The sequence below is a fragment of the Ischnura elegans genome, chromosome 6 (genome assembly GCF_921293095.1).
Source record: "Ischnura elegans chromosome 6, ioIscEleg1.1, whole genome shotgun sequence".
NCBI classification, from domain to species: Eukaryota; Metazoa; Arthropoda; class Insecta; order Odonata; family Coenagrionidae; genus Ischnura; species Ischnura elegans.
Window position 1 is genome coordinate 17,031,296 of NC_060251.1, and position 22,815 is coordinate 17,054,110.

Genomic DNA, 22,815 nt, shown 5'->3' on the forward strand with positions numbered 1-22,815 from the left:
GATTTCAAAATATTTCGATGAGCGGTAAAATTTTCCCCTCACTATATTTATGTGCCTTTCATTTATAATTTCAAACGAATATTTTTAGACTACAATCAGTTTATGTCATAAAACATTGTTTATTTCGCTTTAAAAATCATTCAAAATTTTTAATTCTGAATAATGCCTAAATTCATGCATAAAATTAACCACGAGCATTAAATTATATGTCATCATTGTATTCATTATATCAAGATCGAAAGTAATCAACTTACAGAAGGTGTTCCCCATTGCGCTATTTAAGATAGGACTTCTTAATTCTCTCAAACTTCTTCAAAACAGTCTCCAGGCTCTCCAGTCTCTCGGCAGTCTTCAGTTATCGATGCTTCATTGAAACAATGACTTCGTTTTTACGGAGCAAGTATAACCATGGCAGCGGCAACAATGGGTATACCGCAGATTTGCGGCGGATCATTCTCTGGGAATCCAATCCTTATACCTTGATTCGTTGTGAATCTACTCCACCTTATAAATTTGGGTCATTCCTCATCATTTTAACAGACGCTTGTCCTTTAAATACTCAGTATTTTAAAGGAATTATCTGAAGAAGGGTGTATAATTTATTCAGTTATTAATTATGCGATAAACTTGCAATTTCTAACCTGCTTGGAATAAATTTTTCTATTCGGAATTCCGGAAAATATTTCAGATTTTCTCCGAGCAATTCACCGACTACTCTTTCCTCGATATTTTGCTGTGAACTTGAATTGATTTATTGGGTATTGAGCGCTGTATAGCGTAACTTTCTTATGTTCAAATTCCTTCGATTTTTTACCTAAAGGCCGTTTTACACGGTACACGGAATTGCGCAATCTGACGTACGTGCGAAGGCGCAATCAAAATTGCGTCGTGTAAAGCGGTGAATTGATAGAACACATGCGAGAATGCGTGGATGCGAGACGGCAAAATGCCCCTGTTCTACTTTCGTTCATGCATTCGCTAAATTCCTCGACATTTTAGAAATTATGGCAGCACCAACCTGCGCAATTCCATGCGCAGTGTAAAACGGCCTTTACACAATGGACTTTTTGAACAATTTTCTCTGTTTCTTGAGGTCCTTTCTAACATCGTTGTTGCACCAGCGAGGTGCTTTACATTTCAGTTTTTTCGGATTATATTCGTTGGTTACTCAAAGTGGTATTTCGAGGAAGTATTTCCATGATGGATCGGTGCATTTATCCTCAGTTCAATTTCGTGTACAAATCATTAAGCATCTCGCCAAATTTTTATGAAGTCGCATTTAACAAATAAATCAATATTTTGTTTTTGTTTTACAGCTGACTACTTCAGTTTTTAACGTTGTAAAATTACTCTGTTACCACTCATACCGTCAATATTATCGATTTGTTTTATTAACTGAGGAGGTCTTTGTGCCGAAGGGTCTCATATTTTATTTCCTCTCGTAGCATTGTCATTTACTTGGGCAAGTGAGTGATTTGCACGGGCGTTGAGTAAGATGTCAATAATTTCTCCATTAATTGAATTTGGTTTTACAGCGTGAGTATCCCAAGTTAAAGATGAGAGATTAAAATCTCTCCGAATAATTACTAGTATTAAACTTTTATTCTCTCTCTCTAAGTAGCTAAATGTTTGATTTTCTACTTGATAAATAATATCAACTTCGGAGTTTGGAGGTCCATATAAAGAGCAAATATGAATACTCCATGTGTTCGTTGTTTAATTTTACTCCATACGCTTTCTCTTCCATTGTCAGTTATTTCGTAGGCGGTGCCGTGTAAAAGTGATTTAAATGCTATAACACTCCTCCACCTGTCCTAGCGCGTCGATCGTCGGAATTTTATCCTGGAGAAAAACCTTCGCAGTCACTTCTATTCTCTGTAAGCCAGCTCTCCGTTCCCAGGGGTGGTCTGGCCATGTTCGTTGGTCAGCAATCGCCGAGGGACCCGAGGATTTTTCAATTTTATCCTCATGTTAAAAAGGCCAGATTGGCGCCCATGCGATGCCACTCCACGTGATGTCACATGGACCTAGTTTCTATATCTGCGAGTAGATAGGAGTTTTACATCGTCAGAGGTTACCCAATGCGTGCATGAGGCACAGAGCTCAGTGAAACATGTCTTAATAATCACCTATTAAAATTGTCTATGATCGGAAAGTTTCCTTCGTTTGATAGGGTATTTATAATCCTTATTTAAGCATGCGCTTCTTGCTAGCAGGGTACTCTGCTACCAGCTAGCATCCTTCATCGTAACAGCGCTCAAAGCCTCGCCCCAAGGTCGCCTCACTTGTGGAAGAGGGAACCAGAACGACGTCACACTGAGTTTTTCCCCGGCATTCATACTTACCCGTCGCGTTTTCGCGCGCTTGAAGAGGTGCGAGAGTAATAATTTGCGTAATTTTAAGATAAATGGTTCAAAATGGTGAGTTTTACGGCTATCTGAGGGATTATTATTCATCCTTACACTGTTTTATTATTAATATCAATCCAATTAAGTAAACTATAAAATTTCTCGGAGCTCTGGGGGGGTTTTATCCCCCAAAACCCCCCCTCGCTGCGCCACTGGCTACCAGGTAGCGCTTGGCTTAATTAAGGATTGCCTTATTAAACGAAGGAAACTTTCCGACCATACGCAATTTTAATAGGTGATTATTAAGAGATGTTTCCCTGAGCTTCGTGTCTCATGCATGCATTGGTAATCTCAGACGATGTAAAACTCCTATCCACTCGTATAGAAACTAGTTCCCTGTGACGTCACGTGGAGTGGAATCACATGGGCGCCAATCTGGCCTTTTTCAAATGCGGATAAAATTGGCTGTTGCCAATTGCCATTCGTCTAAATTGGACTTTCTAAAACCGAATAATTTGCTTATTGTGAATACATTAAAGGTGGGTCACGAATCGTAATCAATGCCTTTCGTTTTCTTTGATGAAGAAAACTACCCTATTCTAGGATGCTCCTCCCATCACTTGAATACATGTCCAGGGGCGGTCTGGGGTGATTGGGGGCCCTCGGCCGGAGCTTATGACGGGGCCGCTCTTACTAAGAGGCTTTTCGGGCTCCCCTCCTCCCCCGAGAAGTTTTACGAAATTGCCTGCCCGGGAATGGATTTTGACGCTGTTCTGGCACTTAAAAGCCAAATAATAGTTAATGAAAAACAGCTATTTCTAAAGAAAAAATATGATGAAATAGAGAACTTCGCAGCTTGTAAAATTTAATGATGCATATTGGGTCTATCATCTATTATTTAGTGCATTTTCTTACTTGAAACCGGGCTGAAATCTGAAATAAATACTCTTTATAAATAATAAACTTTTCGAATAACCCTTTCAAAAGAGCATCAAGTTCTCTTTTATATTCTGAAACCTTTATCTTAAGTTTTATAAAGAATTATAATACGGAATGTGTTGTAAATAAAGCAACTAATGAAAATGCAGTATTTTAAACAGCAAAAAAACTTTGGTTCAAATACTCTTGACTCCTTTAATTACACCTTGTGTTCCGGAAATAGGAATAGTTGTTTTTTTTGAACCCTCGCACGTAACAACTGGTGTCAGAAGGGGACAAATACATAGATTATTGTGTTTGTTTTTTGTATGAAGCACGACTTATTTTCAATCGAAGTAGGAGCATGGCTTCAAAGGCAGCTAAGTTAAGTGAGTTGAAAGTGGCGGATTTGAAGCGCGAGTTGGCGGAACGTGACATGGAGACTAGCGGGACGAAAGCAGTCCTTCAATTGCGACTTCGTGAGGCGCTTCAGGCCGAAGGCGTGGACCCCGAGGATTTCTCCTTCGAGATGGAAGTCGGCGCGCATGAATTCACGCATTTCCTCACTGTATTTAAAGAAGAGCGTGCCGAGTATTCCAGAACTTTGAAAGAAATTGCCAGTAATATTCGCACGATCAAAGACGAATTGCTGGCGAAGATCTCTGAAGTAAAATGTGGGTTGGAAGACGACGTCAGAGAATTAAAGGACAAGCTTGAAAATGACGTTAGCGGAGTAAAAGATGAGCTGGAAGCAGATGTCAACGACATGAAGGAAGAACTAAAATACGTCACTTCGGAAGTACAAGGCGTGCAAGAGAGATTAAGGAACGTAAAAGAGGATTAAAAAATGGTTGAAGTCGACGTAGAGAAGCGTTTTGAAGATCGTCTGAAAACTCTCGCTCAAGAATTGACGCAAACGGGCACTGTTGGAGTATTGTCAGGACTAGCACCTAGTATCAAGGCCGTGCGTGTAAAACCACCTACAAACGACGGCAAGATTCCTTGGTCTACTTACTTCAAAAAGTTTGAAGCCGTCGCCAACGCCAACGGGTGGACGAAGGAAGACAGAGCTACGGGCTTGATTGTGGCGCTGCGAGGAGACGCTTTGAACATTCTTCAAACGATGCCTGACCATGAACACAGGAACTACGAGTGTCTGGTGGGCCGACTTGAAATGAGGTACGGTCACAAACACCTTCAACAAGTCTACCACAGCCAATTGCTCACTAGATGTCAAAACCTGTTATGTGCCGTGTGTCGTGTTGTAAGTGCATTTGGTTCTTCCTTCAGCAGTTAATTGCAATAATCCAACAAAGAAAAAAATCGTTTTCCTGACCAAAATGCGAGCCCGGGTATTTCGAAGTGGTGAAACTAAGGAAATACCTCTACTTAATCGGAATGATTAATTTATGATTAATATTATTGTGAATGTTTGCATAAGATATTGCTCTACCCATTGTGCAAAGATCAGTATTCCTGCTTCCCTCGTCGAAAAGGTATGCAGATTACTGAGAAGACGTGAATATCCTCGTTCATCGATTTGATAGTTTACTATAGCTAACCCAACGAATGAAGTAATACCTCCAATAACCTTAGGTTCATCGATTCACATTGATAAATAAAATGTCAGGCACAAGGCACAAAGCGCTCAAAGGTGAAGACTTTCTATTTCAGAGTGATGCTTAAGAATACCATGATTAAATATTTAACTGAAATCTACGAGTGATATTCAGAGTGGAAAAGAAATGAAGAAAAATTGTTCATGATTAAATTGTTTTATAAACAAAGCCTTTTTCTCTCCATTTCAGTTGATTTCAGTCCATTTGTGCCATAATGAATGAGAATGTTCATGTATTATGATCATACATTATTCTCGTATTTCTTCACTCAGTACTGTCACTGTCTCCCACTCCCATAGAAGCCATTCACAAACCCTCTGCATCCAGCTCACACAGTTGGAGACTTTGGTGTAAATTCCATACTTGCTGCATTTACTACATCCTTCACCAAAGCTTGTAATGCCAAAAATGGTCCATCTCCGATTTGATCCAACACCGCCTTGTCCAGAAAGGCAGAGAAGAAGCCCACCAGAATCCCCATCACAAGAATCCATCCTTCCCTAGCAATACACAGTAGAGAACATGTTTGCAGTAATGTAGTATGCATTCCTCGTACACATCTCTACAAATTTCATTGGGCATAACAGAGACCTAAGGAGAAAAAGATAAGCATTAAAATCAGGCTTTCTGCCTCCATGGCCGTGTGTTCAAAGCAGGTTTCACAATATCATCTGTCGAGATCCAGGTGCACTTGTCATTGTTCACAACGACTATGATTCAAGTGATATTGTGTCAGGATCTTACTTGAAGATCATTATGCAATTGAAATACGCATCAATGAAATGTAACACAGTCATACCATCATATAAATATTTGAGGTGTGAGTGAAAATAAATGCTTACTTACTAGAATTAAAATCAGCTTAGTCACATGAAAATGACATAGAGTTAAAACATAAAGCTGAAAAAATTATTGTTACAAGTATTCATCCACTCCAGTTAAGCTATTGAATATTAATGGATGAGATACCTTAAAGGAAAAGTTTTTCGACGAAATACGAAAGGATTCCAGCAGTCTTTTGGGTTTACTAGAAACACGGTCGGATTCTTGGCCACCCATTTGTATGTATCTGCTGCTGGAGACAGAGGCGTGGGAAGGGGGAGGTCTGAGGGTCCCGGACCCCCCCAAAATATAAAAACACAATTATTTTCCTACATAAAAGATAACAAAATATTAAAAAATCATGTATTTGTATAATATTTCTTTAACAAATGAAGTTTTTGTATTTATGAAAAGTGTTAAAATTAGTTTAAAACCCATTACTTAGTACCCTGTTTTTTAAAAAATTTCCCCCCTGATTTTGGACCCCCCTCCCCCGAACGAAATTCCTGGCTGCGTCACTGGCTGGAGATTAAACTGATTACCAGTCATCCAACCGTGATACGGGTACACCCGAAAGAGAATACCAGTGGGCATCATGGACTGCCAAAGGTTTAACCTATTGATATAATTATTTTGAGAAAGGATGGGTTAGTTTCACTTTTTTCTTCATTCTGATCTGTTTGGTTCCTGACATTGGGTTGTTGTGACAGTTCTTCATTCTGGTTTTCATAATCTGCTCTTATAAATCATTTTTTGAGAAAAAATTTTAAATGCTGTCAATGATTTTTACTGGGTTATTATGAAATCTAACTACAATAACGCATCTAGCAATTTCACAAGAGCATGATTGGATCAATTGCTGTTCTATATTTTTAGTAAGTTGACATGATTGATTTTTTTTTTTGTTTTCAGCTAGCAAAATCTCTTTCTCCAGGCACGGAACTAGGGTGGGGTAGAGGGGGCACGCGCCCCCGGGTGGCATATTGCAGGGGACAGCAAAATTTGTAAACTTTATTTTAAAAAGTTATTTGATTTTCTAATTATATTATTTGACACTAATTATAAATTTATAAATTATTAAACAACAGGAGCAATAAAAATTCTTAATAGCAAGTATACAATGTGTAATTTCAAACATTGCATCTAAAAAATAACTTATGGATGTATTATATTTTAGCGATTTGGGGGGGGGGATGAGAGGGCCTCAGGGGAGGGGAGCGGCACACTGAACTTGGCCTCCCTAACTAAACTCCGGCCCTATGTTTCGCCACTCCGCCTTTTCATCACGTATCTACATAATACCCTACGAGCCACCTCTAGGGTGTTTGGCAGGGGGTGAAAAATCACCAACATGCAGCATGCAAGAGGACCGCCACATGCACACCGCATGGTCATAGAAATATTACGCACACTAGAAAAATATACATGCTTATTCGTAAAAAAAAATTCTTATGGTTAGCAATTCCTACAGCAAATACATGCAAGGTTAGAACTATGAAAAAACATGCAATGAGTGATCCTAGCGAGCGACGCCATTAATCCTATCAATTGAGACAACGTTGCTATCCTTAATATTACGAGGGAAGAATGACGTTTCAAATCTCTCTGTTTTGCAGTATATTTCTTTTATTTTTTCTCATGATCACGTCTACTGTAGTACGATGGTGAACGAAGGATATGATTCACGTCAACTGAGAAAATACCTTCTTCGAATTTCCTAAGTAAGTTAAGCCTATGCTTCGATCTATGCTCCTGTAAAGATTCCCATCCTGACTCGTGTAACATACTGGAAACGCTGCACTTTTTGTATCGTTAGTCTTTCATCCAATCTCCCTTTTTCTTGCCTTTCTTGTGTAAGGGGTCCTGATGAAATACCCATCGTAATGGGTCCCTCAAAAAATTTTCTTCCCTTGCGTTGAGAGCAACCAGAAAGAGCATGCAGTATAGTCATGTGCAGTGCCCTAGTGCAAGGTTGTAGTCAATGAGCGAGAGAGGGGAAATAACACAGGTGATAGGATTAGTAGAAAGATGCTCTTCAAGCAAGGGAATGCGTTACTTACGGTGAAACAGAAACACATTCCTAACGATTGATATATTCTTACCCACTGCATCTACTCCCTCCAGCCCCTCGCCTGAATGTGCGGAAAAGACAAAGTTTTTATTATATAATTAAGTACATAATTATTCAGTCATAAATGTTCAACTTTTCCATAAATTAACTCCTGAAATAATCAATTTGAATGTATGTACTATTAATTGTGTTGTGTTGTAATCTTTTCACGGAAAAATAACGTTTTTTTTATTTCTTAAAAAATAAATAGAAACAACACGTTTTGGCAACCAACAATTGCAATGTTGTTATCTGAAATAGAAAAAAGTTGAGTTCCATTTCCGAAATAATGTAACTGTTCCAAATCCACAAAAAACTAAAATCTCAACGAGGTATCGGCCCAGACTCGTCTAAGAAACTTGATTCAATAGAAATCATTGATTGGCCTGTTTCGCAAACGGTGATTTGATAGGGACTTTAAAATGAATAGCATCCGGCGATCCTAGCGGAGCAAGCAGCGTAAATTACGGAGGTAATCTACGACTCGATAAGTTACGAAGATACTCCAATCTCGAAATATGAGCAATGGACGCGGAGATTTCTTGCTTCATGAAGACCTTTGGAACTATTTTCAGCCGTGGAAATAAGTAAATAAACTATGTGTTGAATGAAGTAACAGCGGAGGCGCCTAAACAGCAGAGCAGGAAATCTAAAACGAGAGCGAAGATTTATTTCTTACTTCTTCAAGAACTGAAGACTAAGGTCGTTTAATGCAAGACGGTTAAGACGATGCGGGAAAAGCTGAAGACAACATTCGAGGATTGACGTGTTAATCGTCTTGTTACTCAAAATGCCAGATGATTCAAATCAATCTAAGGCCGTGTTCAAGCATAGACGATTATGTCCAAAAATTTAGCGCGATCGATGCGATGTTAAATGTCATCGGGAAAAAGATCGATGACGGAACTTTTGTTTCGGGGCATTAACACCGGAGTACCTACAGGGAGTTTCAAATGGCGCACTGTGACCGAAGCCATCAAATCCGAGCTGGTGAGGCAGTGTGTGCTGATGGAAGGCAACAAGCGAGCCTCGGAGTCCGAAGGACAGGAGTTCGCATTCGTCGTCAAACACGACCAAAGGCGTAAGGGAGAAAAGCGTGGAGGCAGGGGCAGTCTGCGGTGATTGGAGGTCCTCCCCTGGAAAATTATAGGTAATTGCATGCCCAGAAATGGATTTTGACGCTATTCTGGCTCTAAAAAAGTGGATTGAAGTTAATAAAAACAGCAATTTCGTAATAAAAACACTATGAAAAGTGATAATTTTACATATTATAAAATTGAATCTATTATGATTCTGTAATTTATTTAGTTAATTTGTTTCTTGAAATTGGGCTGAAATCTAAAAAAACTCTTAATTAACCTTTTCGAATAACCCTTTCGAAAAGCATCGTATCCTAATTGTCCATCATGTCACGTGGGTCTGTTTTATCATCTGATCCCTTAATTTTATTTATTTTTTTTCACTCTGCATTTTGTAAATAACGAGCTAATGAAAACGTATAATTTTGTAATTGCAAAAAAACTTTGGTTCAAGTAATATGAGTTTTTTTATATACATTTTTCATGCCCGCTTCATGATAGACGCAAGCGTTGTGGGAGCCTCCTATTAAGCTCAGGGCCCTCGCCTATTACCGACCAGCCGACCTGGCCATACCACCCCGGCGTGAAGGGCATCATTGTGACCAGCGCAGCAGATATCAACTGCAGCGCAACGGATATCAAGGAGACCAACGCGGCGGGCGGTGTTCGCACTCTGCTATGGGAGCTGGGACATCGGAGTGGCTCCGAAACTACAAGAACGTAAATCACGACATATTGTGCTCTATAAAAGCTTTCAAATGGAATTTCTGCAAATTATTACTGCACCAGTTCTCTTTTCTTAACTTCCCATCCAGGTTCTAAACTGATGAATTCGTGGAACCAAATGCCGAAGAACTGTATCCCTAATTGGAAAATCCATATTAGAAAATCTAGATCAGTGGAAATGACCAATTACCTTGAGAAGATCCATCTCGGAATGGCTGGTTCATTAGGCTCATATGCCCTCCCTACATGAATTTCTGGCTGGTCTGTCTCATACGACCTCCCTGTGGCCCTCAACCATCTAGCACCATTGGGGTCTTCACCCTCGCACAATCTGCCCAATTCATCCACCGCTTCCTCTGGAATGGTTGCCATGCGAGGGTATAGGCGGAGAGCAGCTATTCTCATTCTATGCCCCCTGGTCTTTTCCCACCGCATGAGATGCGATCTCAAAGACCCCTCCATTCCAACCTCTTCTTCCTCCTCCTCCTCACATTGGCGATTGTAGCAACCTGTGCCAAACAAAGAGAAACCTCTTCGTTAGTACATTTCGCTAATCAGGTTACCCTCGTCAACCTCGTTGTCCTCCTCTTTTCCTTCCACATCGGACTCATATACCTTCCCTATGGCACTCAGCCATGCTGCACTGAATGGGTCTTCGTCGTTCCTACCCTCCACAACCTTCTCTTTGATCAGAGGCATCCGCAACAATCAGCAGCTTATGATGGGGGTAGATGTTTTCAGACGAGGCCGCTTGGTCTTCTTCATCCGAAGTGTCTCGTGTTTTCTTAGGGACCCCTCCATTATCTCCTCCTCTTCCTCCTCCCTGCGTTGGGGACAGCAGCAGCCTGTGCAAAAATAAAAAAGGAGTAATATCAGGGTGAACCGGAGTTTGAACCCCCTATTCGCCAATTTGCGCCGCGCGTTATGGTTACTTCATTTTTTTTTAACAAATCCCGGATCAATTATCGAATTTACCCATTTATAAAACGTTCGAGCATGATTTCGATGGAATCTGTGGATTATAAGAAGAATTTGGATGAATGTTTTTTGAAAGAAGTGAAATATTCTAGCGTATATTTCGCATTGTTGCCTGTATACGGTCAGAAGTATGTGTTATATTGGTGTATGAAAGAAGGTTTCATCGTCCAAAATCGTAGTCAAATTAATTGTTTTTTATGTGAAATTATAAATTTCTTATTCATTATTTCTTGTTAATTATATGTTGTAAGTACAAATAAAATTATGTGTTTAAATTTTATTTTTGCAGTAATTTTACACATTTTTCAAAAAGTGTATCGTACGCCGACCACGGGGTCAAACTACGGTCGCGCCAAAAATCATTACTATCAAAGGTTTCTAAGATTCAAATTAGGTTTAGGAATAACATGAAATTTAGTTTCGTGAAAACTGCAGAATTTAAAGACTTTCCATGCAAGCATTTTAAGTAAGGCTTTAGGTCAATAGAAACAAGCTATTACCTTAAGAAAAATCAGCCAAGAATTGCTGGCTGATATGGCTCATCAGACATAACACCTATGGCTCTCATCCATCTGGCACCGTAAGGGTCTTCAACTTCATCTCCATGCAACCTGCCCCCCCTCATCCTCGCTCTCCTCTTCAATGGGTGACATGGGAAAATATGAGGATCTAGGAGAGCAGGTATTCGCAAGCGAGACCCCCTTCCACCGGATTATATGTGCTCTTAAAGGCCCCTCCAGTTCATACTCATCTTCCTCCTCCTCCTCACATTGGCGGTCACAGCAACCTGTGAAAAAGCATGAGAAACCTCTTCGTTGGTGTATTCGCTAAGAACGTTACCCTCCTTAACCTCGTTGCCCTCCTCTTTGATGAGAGGCATTTGTGCCCACCTGTAATTGGTGAGGAGGGCAGGTGTTTGGAGACGCGGCCCCCTAGTATTCTTCATCTCAATTTGATGGTGTCTTAGGGACCCCTCCAGTCACTCGTCCTCAATGCCCTCCTCCCGTGGGGAACTGCAGCAGTCTGTGAAAAAATAGAAGAAAAATTTCATCATTATTAAATGACTCTGAGGTTCAAAGAGGGTTAAAAAATAACAAATTGTAATTGTATTAAATTCCCGTATGCCATTCATGTAGAGTTAACAATGTTTAGTCATACATAAATGTAAGAATTATTTAGGAATCCGTGATATTACATGCTGAACTAACTATTGAATGATTTCCATATTCCAACAATAAAAGTTATTGTGGCAACCAGGGCTAAACATGCGTTCAAAACATTCTCTTTAACAATTTAATGCATTTTTCTTTTCAAATATATTAATTTATCCAGCTTTATAATTTCAACGTGAATCGTAAACCTTAAGATTGAAAAAAAAATTCTTTATGTTTGAAACAGCACCTTCACGATTTAGTGGGTGTTTCGAATGATTTAAATGCTACAGAAGTCTTTTGATCGTTGATTCGAGCATTCAAAACGACGTAAAGGACTGGTAAACGTAATGCAGCCTCAGAGTGAGTTATTTATCGTGTACCACAGAGTTAGGTAACAATTTTTCCCACAATTCCCGAGCATAATTTTAATGAGTCCAATGCAATCTTGGTTAATTCGGGTGAGCAGTTCATCCAAAATTCTTTCGGAACAATTTATTTTTATTCCAAAAACTTTATCAAGTGTATTCGTAGAACAGGAAATCATTGTTTGCACTCCACTCTCTAGGCATAATTTTTTTGCGAGGAGAAATGAGAAATTTCTTCGTGTTTTCATGAATATAATTCGGATAATAAAAAAGATAGCAAATTGTACAAGATCTGAGCAGTTAATCCGCAGACAGTTTTAATTCCTCAAATGTCTCCTTGCACTCCTATTTTGCGTATTTTCATATTTGAAACGTATCCGCCTAATTCGGATGAATTTTGACTAGCTTCGAATAGGTTGGTTTCCTGTTGTTTTTTTTTGCTAAATCGAAAGATTATTACTCCTGGAGTACGCATTTCACGCTCTTAGATTGTTAATGACGATATCTATTTTTCGAGATTAAATGAAAAGTGCAAAAATTTAAGCACGCGAAAACGCGACGGCTAAGTAGGAATGCTGGAGAAAGCCCGTGTGACGTCATTCTGGTTCCCGCTGCCGCCGTGGAAGGTGACCTAGGGGCGAGGCTTTGAGCGCCGCTGCGATGCAAGCTGCTAGCAGGTAGCAGAGTAACCGGCTAGCAAGTAGCGCTTATGGCTTAAATAAGGATTATTAATACCTTATCAAACGAAGGAAACGTTCCGACCATAGGCAGTTTTAATAGGTGATTATTAAGAGATGTTTTCCTGAGCTCTGTGCCTCATGCATGCATTGGTAATCTTAGTCGATGTAAAACTCCTATCAACTCGTATAGAAACTTGGTCCCCGTGACGCCACATGGAGTGGCATCGATTGGGCGCCAATCTGGCCTTTTTCAAATGAGGTTAAATTGACCGTTAACATTCGTCTAAACTGGGATTTCTAAAAACCAAATAATTTATATATCATGAATACACTAATGGTGGGTAACGAATCGCAATCAATGCCTTTTATTTTCTTTGATGAAGGAAATTACCCTATTATCCCGCACACGTTGTATCAGTTTTTGAGTTCAGGTCCTTTGATCAACATAATGGCTGTCTGGCGATACTTAATGAAACTTGGTGACAGGAAACATGATAAAAGATGCACTGATTTGAATGTTCCACAGAAGTTTATTTACCCGACACAGGTTATGCAAGTACTGTGGACTTATTCATTTCCTTCACGATCCATATATTCCCGAGTAACGCACATTTATTATTTGGCCGCAAGATTATATTGAAGAATATACTCTATCTTGCAGCATAGCGAAGGCACGGTGCTACATTAATAAACTTGAAACGCCACAGCTTCACTATTGCTAGAAGCTTATACTATGATCGGATGATACGGAAAAAAAAGTAATCCTTCAAGTCGCGAGACCCGCACTACATATTTACGCGTATCCTGTACGGCGCGAGACCCGCAATACAATTGATTTGATCCACTTTACTGCTAAAAAGGCCTATTAAATCGAGGGGCAATATGAGTCACGGTTACAAGTGAACTCATAAAGTATCAATTAAATGGATTCACTCGGGGAGAAAATTGCTGGCCTACCCCACGGAATAGAAATCTAAATAGGTATGTTGCTTTTAGAGTTAACAGAGGTCGTTCGACACAAGTGATTCAACATATGTAGGACAAACTGGTCGGAATTTCAAAGTAAGGACAGCAGAGCACAAAAGATGATTGAAAATAAAGACACCAAATCCAAGCTAGCCACTCACCTTATCAACGAGAACCATTCATGCAGTTTCCAACCTAAAATACTGGCCTTCGAAGAAAAAGGACGTCGGCTCGACGCGCTCGAGCAATGGGAGATAACCAGGAGAAGAAAACGCAAGGAAAATCTTTTGAATGACATTGAGTTCCTGAGTCATTCCCAGCTGTTAACCCTCCCCCCTCTCAAACCTTCAACCGAACCCCAAATCCTTACGTATCCCAACCACCTCCCCACCCCCTTCCCACATCCTTCACCCCCCAACCCCTCTCCCACTTCCGCCGACTCATAACTATACCCCTCCCATTTGCATGATTGTATATATATATGTGAATTCTTGACGAAAATATGTCATTTTGTACCTGATGATAGCGAAGTAAAGTCGCTGAAACGCGTCGTCCAAAATAAAATTACTGTGGAATTTCACTAAGTTTGCTCTTCATTTATCATTCTATCATTATGTTCCACAACATCTCGCCCAATACCGTTGAATACACACAAAGGTTGGAAAAATTAAAGTTAGTTACCGTGGGTGCAAAAGGATTTCGGACGGTTCTTGTTTCCAGCAACTATGTATTACTATTTTGACCCCGTTTCACTCGTTCTCTGGATTCAACATTGATGTAGTATTATCATTAACTGCTCTGGTTAAGGTTTGAAAGATCTATACTTCGTTGCTACTGTGCGATAAATTGATTCCAGTAGACGAACATGCAAAACTTTCGCGCGCAAAAAGTGGTTCACGTGGATTTACACGCGATTATCGCAGCCCACCGATGACATTGCTGTGGGCGCACATGCTTCTCCTTGGCTGTGGCGAGATGAGACGCATCTTTGACCGAACGGCGACCTCAAGTGTTGGCAGGCAAGGGACGAAAGGCAACTGAGACGACTGAAGCTGAGCGAAAACTCATTATTAGATACATTAATCAATGTAAGTCACTGAATCAAATGGCTGGACTTGTCCAGGGGCGGATACAGAAAAAACTCAAGGAGGGGGCGCTAAAGATATCTTGACCAACTTTTACTTTCAACGTAATAAAAAATGGAAATCAAGTGAAATTTAGAGTTTAAGAAAGCTTAATTTTAACTCATAATCCACGTACACTATGCCAATTATTGGTTATGAAAAGTTACAATTGTGGTTCTACACCTACCTTAAATAATGAAGTCTCTGCGCCTATTCCTCCTGGCAAATTCGGTAATTACATCGTCAATAGGACAATCGATGTCAGGGTGAGTGTTCATCAGAGCTAAACCATTGAGTCGATCCTCCTTCATTGTCGTCCTCAGCCATGTCTTCGTACGCCGCAAAGCAGAAAAACTTCTCTCTACTGTAGAGATAGACACAGGTAGGCACGCAAATATTTTGTACAGCGTGTGCAAAGTGGGATAATCCGATGTAGGACTAACAGACAACGCTTGCACAACAGAATTAAGGTCATTTAAGGCGTTTATGCTCGTTTGCTTGTACTGAATAATCTCTCCCATTAGTCTCTTTTTAATCACATAGGGTGATTCTTTTTCAAATAACGGTAGATCAGTTAAGCACTGATTAAATTTGTATATCAGATCATTACCGGTATGTTTCATTAGTTGCGAGGGCAAAAGTATGTTAAATTTTAAATGATAAATGTTTTCTTCAGCAAAACGTTCTTTCATATCAGTCGTAATATGGTCCAGCGTTGGAATAAACACAGTTCTTTTCCAATACGTCGTAGCATCATCACTATGATCGCAGTTTTCCCTGTGTCTTTGTCTACCTGCAAGACGAGGAACACTCATCTCTGCGTCTAACTCTTCCATAACTGGCTTCGCCTCTTCAACAATACTAGCAAAGTGGCTATCAGCTAGATATTCGTAATCAGATCTCGAAATCTATCCGGTACACCCTTTCACCCTCGTGGGAGGATTTCGATGCCGACCAGTGTTATTCTTTCACTATCAAGGGTCGAAAAGGGTAAGTGCTAACAAGTCATACTAGGGGACTTTTCTGAAATTGAAGGGGTTTCTTGGCTTACGCTATACTTTTTGACGTCGGAGGAACATTTGGTATTATTCAATAGTGTTCTATTGCAGTAGAAGAACTTCTAGCTCACGCAAAAACTTTTATTCACTGACAGTTCATAAAGTATACTGATCAGAAAAAGAAAACGCAACGCTAAAAAACGCTTATTCTAAATTTATCTCTTCTTTCTCAAATCAAAAGTAACCACACTTAATTAATTGCAGTTTTTTGTATAAGTTACGATAGTTATCAACCTGAGCATAGAAAAATGTGTGGTAAATTCCTCATCGCGTGTAAGAACTGTAAGTTCATTCCATGAAACAATATTTGAGGACAGAAAAGTTAATGGCCCTCTTAGTATGATAACAATAAATGATTTCTGTTGTGCGTCTGTTGCCCGTTTAGTAAAGTTCCCTACGATGGCATTGGAATCAATGTGATGTCCTCTTGACTGCTAAATAAGAAAATTAACTCCCATCGGAAGCTCCTGGGATTAAAGAAAACTTTTAAAATCTTGAAATTTTCTTCACTACATTGAACGCGATGGTTTTATTATTTTTGTTTACGTTACGAAACGTTATATTTTATTCCACTTTATTTACCTTTGAATTTTTACGAAGTTCTCGATCTTATCCAACACATTGATGGTGCGTGAAAGGAATTTTCAAGATGTTGACATTTGTTAAGCGTCTATGAACAACGTTAAAATACTGAGTATTCTTTTTTTTAATTCGAATAAAAACTTGAATTAGCTTTGTAAGTAAAAAGAATGGAGTCGATAAGAGTGGAGAACTCGGATAAATATTTAGTTATTAATATAATATTTAGAAAATGAAACTCTTCACATGCCATTAAAATTACTGCAAAACCTTATCGGCTGTCTTAATTCGGAAGTCACATCTGTATGCAGTCGTTTATTTTTCTAGTGGATGATATTTATTATCTCTTCTTTCGGACGTCATATCCTTGAGCGACAGCTATACTTCTATTCCAGGGGCGACCTTATTTGCTTTTTACTATGGGAGAAAAAGTATCCCAACAAAATCAATGCTGCCACTATTGCTCTGCGGGAAAATTGGTCTGGCAGTTTGTCTTGCTTAGCGACGAGATGACGAAAATTCAAATGCGGTCTTCTTTTGTCAACCAAGGTTGTGACGCAATAGCGCCTGCCCGCACGCTCCAAGCTTAATTCGTGCTGCTTATCAATCGTTGGGCCAATCACCAATATCCAGCATACAACAGGATCTGAAGGTGTAAACGACATTATGGTGTAATGGGATTGAAAAGGAGGGAGGAAGGGGTAGGGGCGCAATCCTTTGGGCAGGTGATCTAAACTTTTCATTCGGGATCCAAGCGTTGTTCTGATGAGCCACCCAACGCTTTGGTTCTCACACCCAAAGCACTCGTTCATCTTCTTTGGATACAGCACCAAAGGACTAGTTGAAACAACTAACTCCTCATCATCCATTCCCTTTGGGTGACACATCCAAATGTATGGGCAAGTCATTTCCTTCATCTCAGGTTTGGGGGTGACACCCAAACCTACGATTCTCATATCCAAAGTGTTTTTTCAGTGTATAAATGGTTCAAAATGGTGAGTTTTGCGGCCCTCCGTGGGATGATTTTTAATTAATATTTACACTGTTCTATCAGTAATATTTATACAATTAAGTGAGATGGATTAAACTTCAAAATATCTCTGAGCTTTGGGGGGTTTAAATCCCCCAAACTCCCCCCCCCCCTCCCTGTGCCGCTGCTCACCGCTGCCATCGTGGGAGACAGGTAGAAGCTCCTCCTTGCTTTCTAAGTCCCCCAGATAGCCTCCCTTCGAGATTTCGCTGGACTCATCCAACGAAATCAAGCCCTCTCCCTCCACAGCTCCCTCCATCGCTGCCGCGCCGTGGCTAGAAATCCAGCTGAGCATCGCACTCTGGAGTCAAATGGCGTTCGTTCACGCGGCGCGCGGTCCAATTCAATCAGTCGGCCGAGTGAGCCTTCTTCCTAAACCTTCGTCCTCCAGTCTACGTTTCTCGGGCAACTGGGAAACGGAGCATAAGGAAATAGCACATAGCGTGAGCAGCATGCAATGTCTGCTGAAATGGTGTATTGCAGAACACTTCGGTATAGTTTGCATGCCAATTATTGCCGTCAAGCTTCTGGGATAGAGCGACGCGTTACTTATGTTATTTGGTACCCATCTCGTTTGAAGTATGTCTTGGTTCACGAATGAAATAAAACATATTCAGTGAAATGTAAAAACTAATGCTTCCAAATACTATCACCTCTAAGGCGTTTATCGTTGTACCACTGTTGCATAAAACATCATGCAGTCATACTGAGTATATTAGGTTAACGTCCTTACCTAATATTACCTGATTTACCTAAGAATTTTGGATCACTTTGCCTCTTTTGTAAAGCCGTATAAATGCGTGGTGAGAGGAAGCAGAATGGATAATTCTTTACATTGTAACCTTCGCGCCTCCTTCTTTAGAATTTGCCGTAGACTTCGCGTTTAAAATAAATGGGTCAACATCCTTCCAACGTATAGTTCATAGTCCCCTCGGTACGTCTCATGGGCGACTGTACTTCAGCTGATATAGCGATCGTCATTCCATTGCATGGTTTCATGAGTCCTTGTCTCACCTGATACATTTAATTTTGAGTCAACTCCATCGTATGCCACGGTGAAGGCTGATCTTTTATCTTTTATATAATACTTGAAAATGCTCTCGAAGGGAAGAATTACTCAGAATTACGTGAGTAATCGCTAGAATTTCACACGAGCGGTTAATACGACGCATCATTCCTGCTCAACTGTTTGTATTTACTTCATTGCTTTCGGACTAAAAAAGCTTCGAACTGTGGTCATGTAGCGGCAGTGGGATGAGGCCTTCGGCATGACGCAATTCAGAGTTGAGGACGGAGAAAATTTCAGATCGGTTCGAAGCAACTCGGAATACAGCTCAGTTGGTGATCAGCCATGAGATGAGAGTGTTGAAGATTATTTCTTGTGTTAGTGGCGTGCCTCTTCCGTCTTGTAAAGTTATCATTTGTATTTTATAATAACATGAAGGAGATGATTTATGTATTCCAAAACACGTAAATTGTTCGTTGCGCATTGTGAAGAAGTGCATTGTTGAATGTGGAGTGATAAAAAAATCGGAATTAGGAAACACCTGGATCAGCACAATGCATAGTGTAAAGTGCGTTCGATGGTATATGTGAGGAAGCTTCTTGTGGTGATTGCGTAGTGAAGTTTGTTGTGTTAGTTGTTTGTGTTGCACAGAAGAGGAATAGCATTACCAACGATACTGGGATCTTAGTATTTGGCTCCATTCTCGTAGAAAGAGATAAATGGCTCGGAATCCAAGGAATCAATCAAGAATGTAATGATAATTACACCTATTAAATCTTATTTTATCTATACAATTAATTTTGAGAAACAGTTATATTGGCTTCATTAATGACGCCAAGTCTGCTTAGAATTCTTTACCTTCACCCTACAGCACTAGAAAATGCAAACGAGTGAATCCGAAAATAACGAATTTCTCTGAGTGATAGAGTTGTACATTTTTTTCCCACCTATCATTGCATTAAGTATAAGGATTCGCAGAGGGCGGGGTTACCCTTCAAACAAATACGTATGCCCGTCGTATGTATCACGTGACGAGAGAAATTTAAACATCAAAGAGACCGGGAGGAAAAATAAGTACTCAGTACCAAAATGCACTGCAATTATCCGCCATTGCTCATTAGTCGCCCACAAAATAAAAGTGACTTTTCCTAGAAAAATTATTAGAAAAGTTTTTCTTGAACGGCTGAAAAAGGATCGCATGGTTTATTTTGCTTGTTATTCCGGAGTAGTCTTCTTCCTAAATTGATCTAGTTGGGGAATGAATATCTTAAAGAGGGTATTTTGGCTCACATCGAATTAATATTCTGTAACTCTACTCTGGATACTCATTACTTGGTTTAGGGTAATTTTTTTCTTGAATATTGCAATGGTAAAAAGTCAGATATTTGTGTCTTTCTAGTGAACAAATCTCTATAATGTTATGTACTCTAAAATCTATTTAGGACTGAAACGCAGTTTTTTCTGTGATTGAAAGATTAAGTCATTGGTGGTTCTGATCCATTATTAGACTAGTGATTCATTTTTTTTTGCGAACAAAGCATTAGCATTGGAGTACAGCTGAGGGTCATTAATACCAACGTCATAATACATTAGGCGATGTCTGATTCAAAAACAACATGATGAATTCGTATTAATGTTTGTATTTTGATGCCTATTGGTTACTTGTATTGCAGGCACTCCTTGTAAGGATCAGCTGAAAACATCTAAATAGGAATCTCTACCCTTGATTTCAATCCCTAGCAGTAACATATTGTTTATGTCAAAACCATGAAAGTCTGAAATACATAAATTGAGCTTCATAATTAATTATATATACTTTGATTACAATTTAAGGGAATACTTGCGGGTTATGAATTACAGTGGATCATTATGAAACCGGATGTCAAAACACAGGACCTTAGATACTTTGGATTCTTATCCATCGGAACGTAAGATAGAGAGACTAAAAATTACATATGTACAAATTTAGGAATATTTCATTGAAACGTTGGGCAAAAATTCATATGAAATGGTTTTATTAACTTGATATAATAATATAAAGACAGAACCATAGTGAAATCCAATTTTCCATATTTTTTTAAATGATTAAGGCGTCAAACTTTTGGCTATGTTCGAATATGCATACTTTTTGAGAATGTGGACTTTGTCTCGTGGCTATTCGCATTAGCTACGCTCTACCGTGCTTAGAACATACACGATCATCTGGGAAAAACGACGGATTGGGGATTTTTACTTGAGGATACGGTCATTCATTCGAAGCTGAGGTGGTCGTCAGTTAATGTTGGTGCGAGGGAGGAGTTTGCAGGTGGGGGCTCAAACGGTTCCCCAAAAATGTGCTAAAACTGAAGGTCGCGGTCGGAAGAAAATCGGTCCGATGGTCGCTTGGTATTTCCACGGATTGATTCAGGTTTGAGATGGAGACTCACCTTATAGACGGGGAAGGAGTTAGCTCGCCCATATAAATTACATTTTCACATGAATGTGAAAGCAAAATTTTTCACTTACCTAATCACGATTATTCCCGTGAATTTCGCCTCCGCAAACATGCTCGTACCAGGCGTCCACACCAGATTTTCTTCTCACATCATGCTCATATACGTCACAGCAGCCCCAACGAACACCAAGGTCAATGGCAAGGAAAACGCTCAGCTCAGCGAAACTGAAAAATTACACAAAAGAACACGGCATGAGAAAGGTTTTTGGAAGTACATATATACACCTGATAATCATTTTATGATACATATGCTTTGAATAAATGTCATCGTTATCTACATCTTTTCTTGGTAATATACCGATAAGATAATTTAATAAACAAATGACACCAGAAAATGTCAATGACTGACCACATATTTTGTATACTAATTAAATCTAGCGGAGAATAGGAAGGTAACCTGAGAAAATGAAAAAAAATGAATTTTTATTAAACTGGACATTAAAAAAAAAAATGCCGATAACGCATCCAATGCCACCCGATGATTTCGTGGGATATTAATTTATGTGTGCCAGTTAAAGTGCGCGACTGAAAATTTGTACTGGGGCGTAAAAGTGCAATTGATTGGGTTTACGAAAATATAATCAATTCCATCGCTCACTCAATACGAAGGTATTAATAGGCGTAATTATGGAAAGGTCAGCTGACAGGAGAGAGGAGTGGAGAGCTGCGTAAAAGCAATCTATTATCTATGATGACGGCACTTGATAGATAGGATTTGCACTTCAACACTCAAGTAATCACGACCACTCCCTTGAATTTCTGCACCGCAAGCACGTTCGTACCAAATCTTACCCTCCCTCCGTACTCACGATCTATTGGAGCAGTGAAGCAGATCCAATCTTAGGGTCGCTGCCTGGAAAAACGGTAATGAAGAAGTTTGCTGAAAGACGTGCATAAGAGACGGAAACTAAGAAGTTTTTTGTATTCTTGAGAGTCCATCGGAAAACCCCTTATTTCGAAGGAATATCGATTATTACCCCTTTAGGAGCTATAGAGAGGATTGATAACTAGTGAAATTGCATCATAAAATGCCAAACATCTGCCTATTTGTCGTATTTTGATGGAAATTTTCCAACAACCGGTGTATTAAGCAATGCCATGAAAATTATGATGGCAATAGAAATGCACATTGATAATAATTTACTCACTCACTTAATCGCGATCATTCACGTGAATTTCGTCCCAGCAAGTCGCTGTTTGCGCCTGGTTGCCTTCCAACTGTAACCTCGCGTTCACACATTGTTTAATTCCTTTTTTAATTTCTCCAGCGTGCACTTACCTTTCGCGTCGATGAATCTGTATGTCGGTAGAACGTAGGTTTCCGCGGCGATGCACAGTGGGCGGAAATCGGAAAAAGCCGGACAAAATTACAAAATGGCTTTTTTTGAGTTATAAACTTGAAACTTCGCAGGTATACTCAAAAATGATTGAAATTTATTGATATGTACTTCATTTGACATAGATCCTACCCGTTACTGAGATACAGAGGCTCAAACGTGAGCAAATTTCCATAAAAACGCCCGTCTTCAATTTTCTCTGAAAATCTTCCAAAGTAAGTGAATGGTGAAGTTATGGGTGGATTCTTGCCGAATAAAAAACCACATAATCTGTTAGCATGGTGTTTTTTCTTTAATTTTCCGTAATCTTAAAGAATACAGCCCATAAATTCTTACCGTGCAGTAACAAAATGGCGGATACTGTTTTTCGACGAAGTTTTACATTTAGGTAGAGTTTCAAATAGGTTTTCGGCAAGGTCGCG

At 39.6% G+C, this 22,815-nt stretch overlaps 2 protein-coding genes across 2 annotated transcripts; one reads left to right on the forward strand and one right to left on the reverse strand.

The window, feature by feature from the left end:
• Positions 1-3,630: 3,630 nt before the first annotated feature.
• Positions 3,631-4,110, forward strand: LOC124160494 (scaffold attachment factor B2-like). The gene has a single exon (XM_046536351.1). The coding sequence runs from the start codon at positions 3,631-3,633 to the stop codon at positions 4,108-4,110; it is 480 nt and encodes a 159-aa protein (XP_046392307.1).
• Positions 4,111-5,025: 915 nt separating this feature from the next.
• Positions 5,026-11,846, reverse strand: LOC124160779. Its single transcript, XM_046536815.1, has 6 exons — positions 11,759-11,846; positions 11,491-11,623; positions 11,101-11,387; positions 10,238-10,467; positions 9,813-10,131; positions 5,026-5,476 (listed from the first exon to the last, which is right to left on the reverse strand). The coding sequence occupies exons 4-6, from the start codon at positions 10,257-10,259 to the stop codon at positions 5,386-5,388; spliced, it is 432 nt and encodes a 143-aa protein (XP_046392771.1). The 5' UTR covers positions 10,260-10,467; positions 11,101-11,387; positions 11,491-11,623; positions 11,759-11,846; the 3' UTR covers positions 5,026-5,385.
• Positions 11,847-22,815: the final 10,969 nt, after the last annotated feature.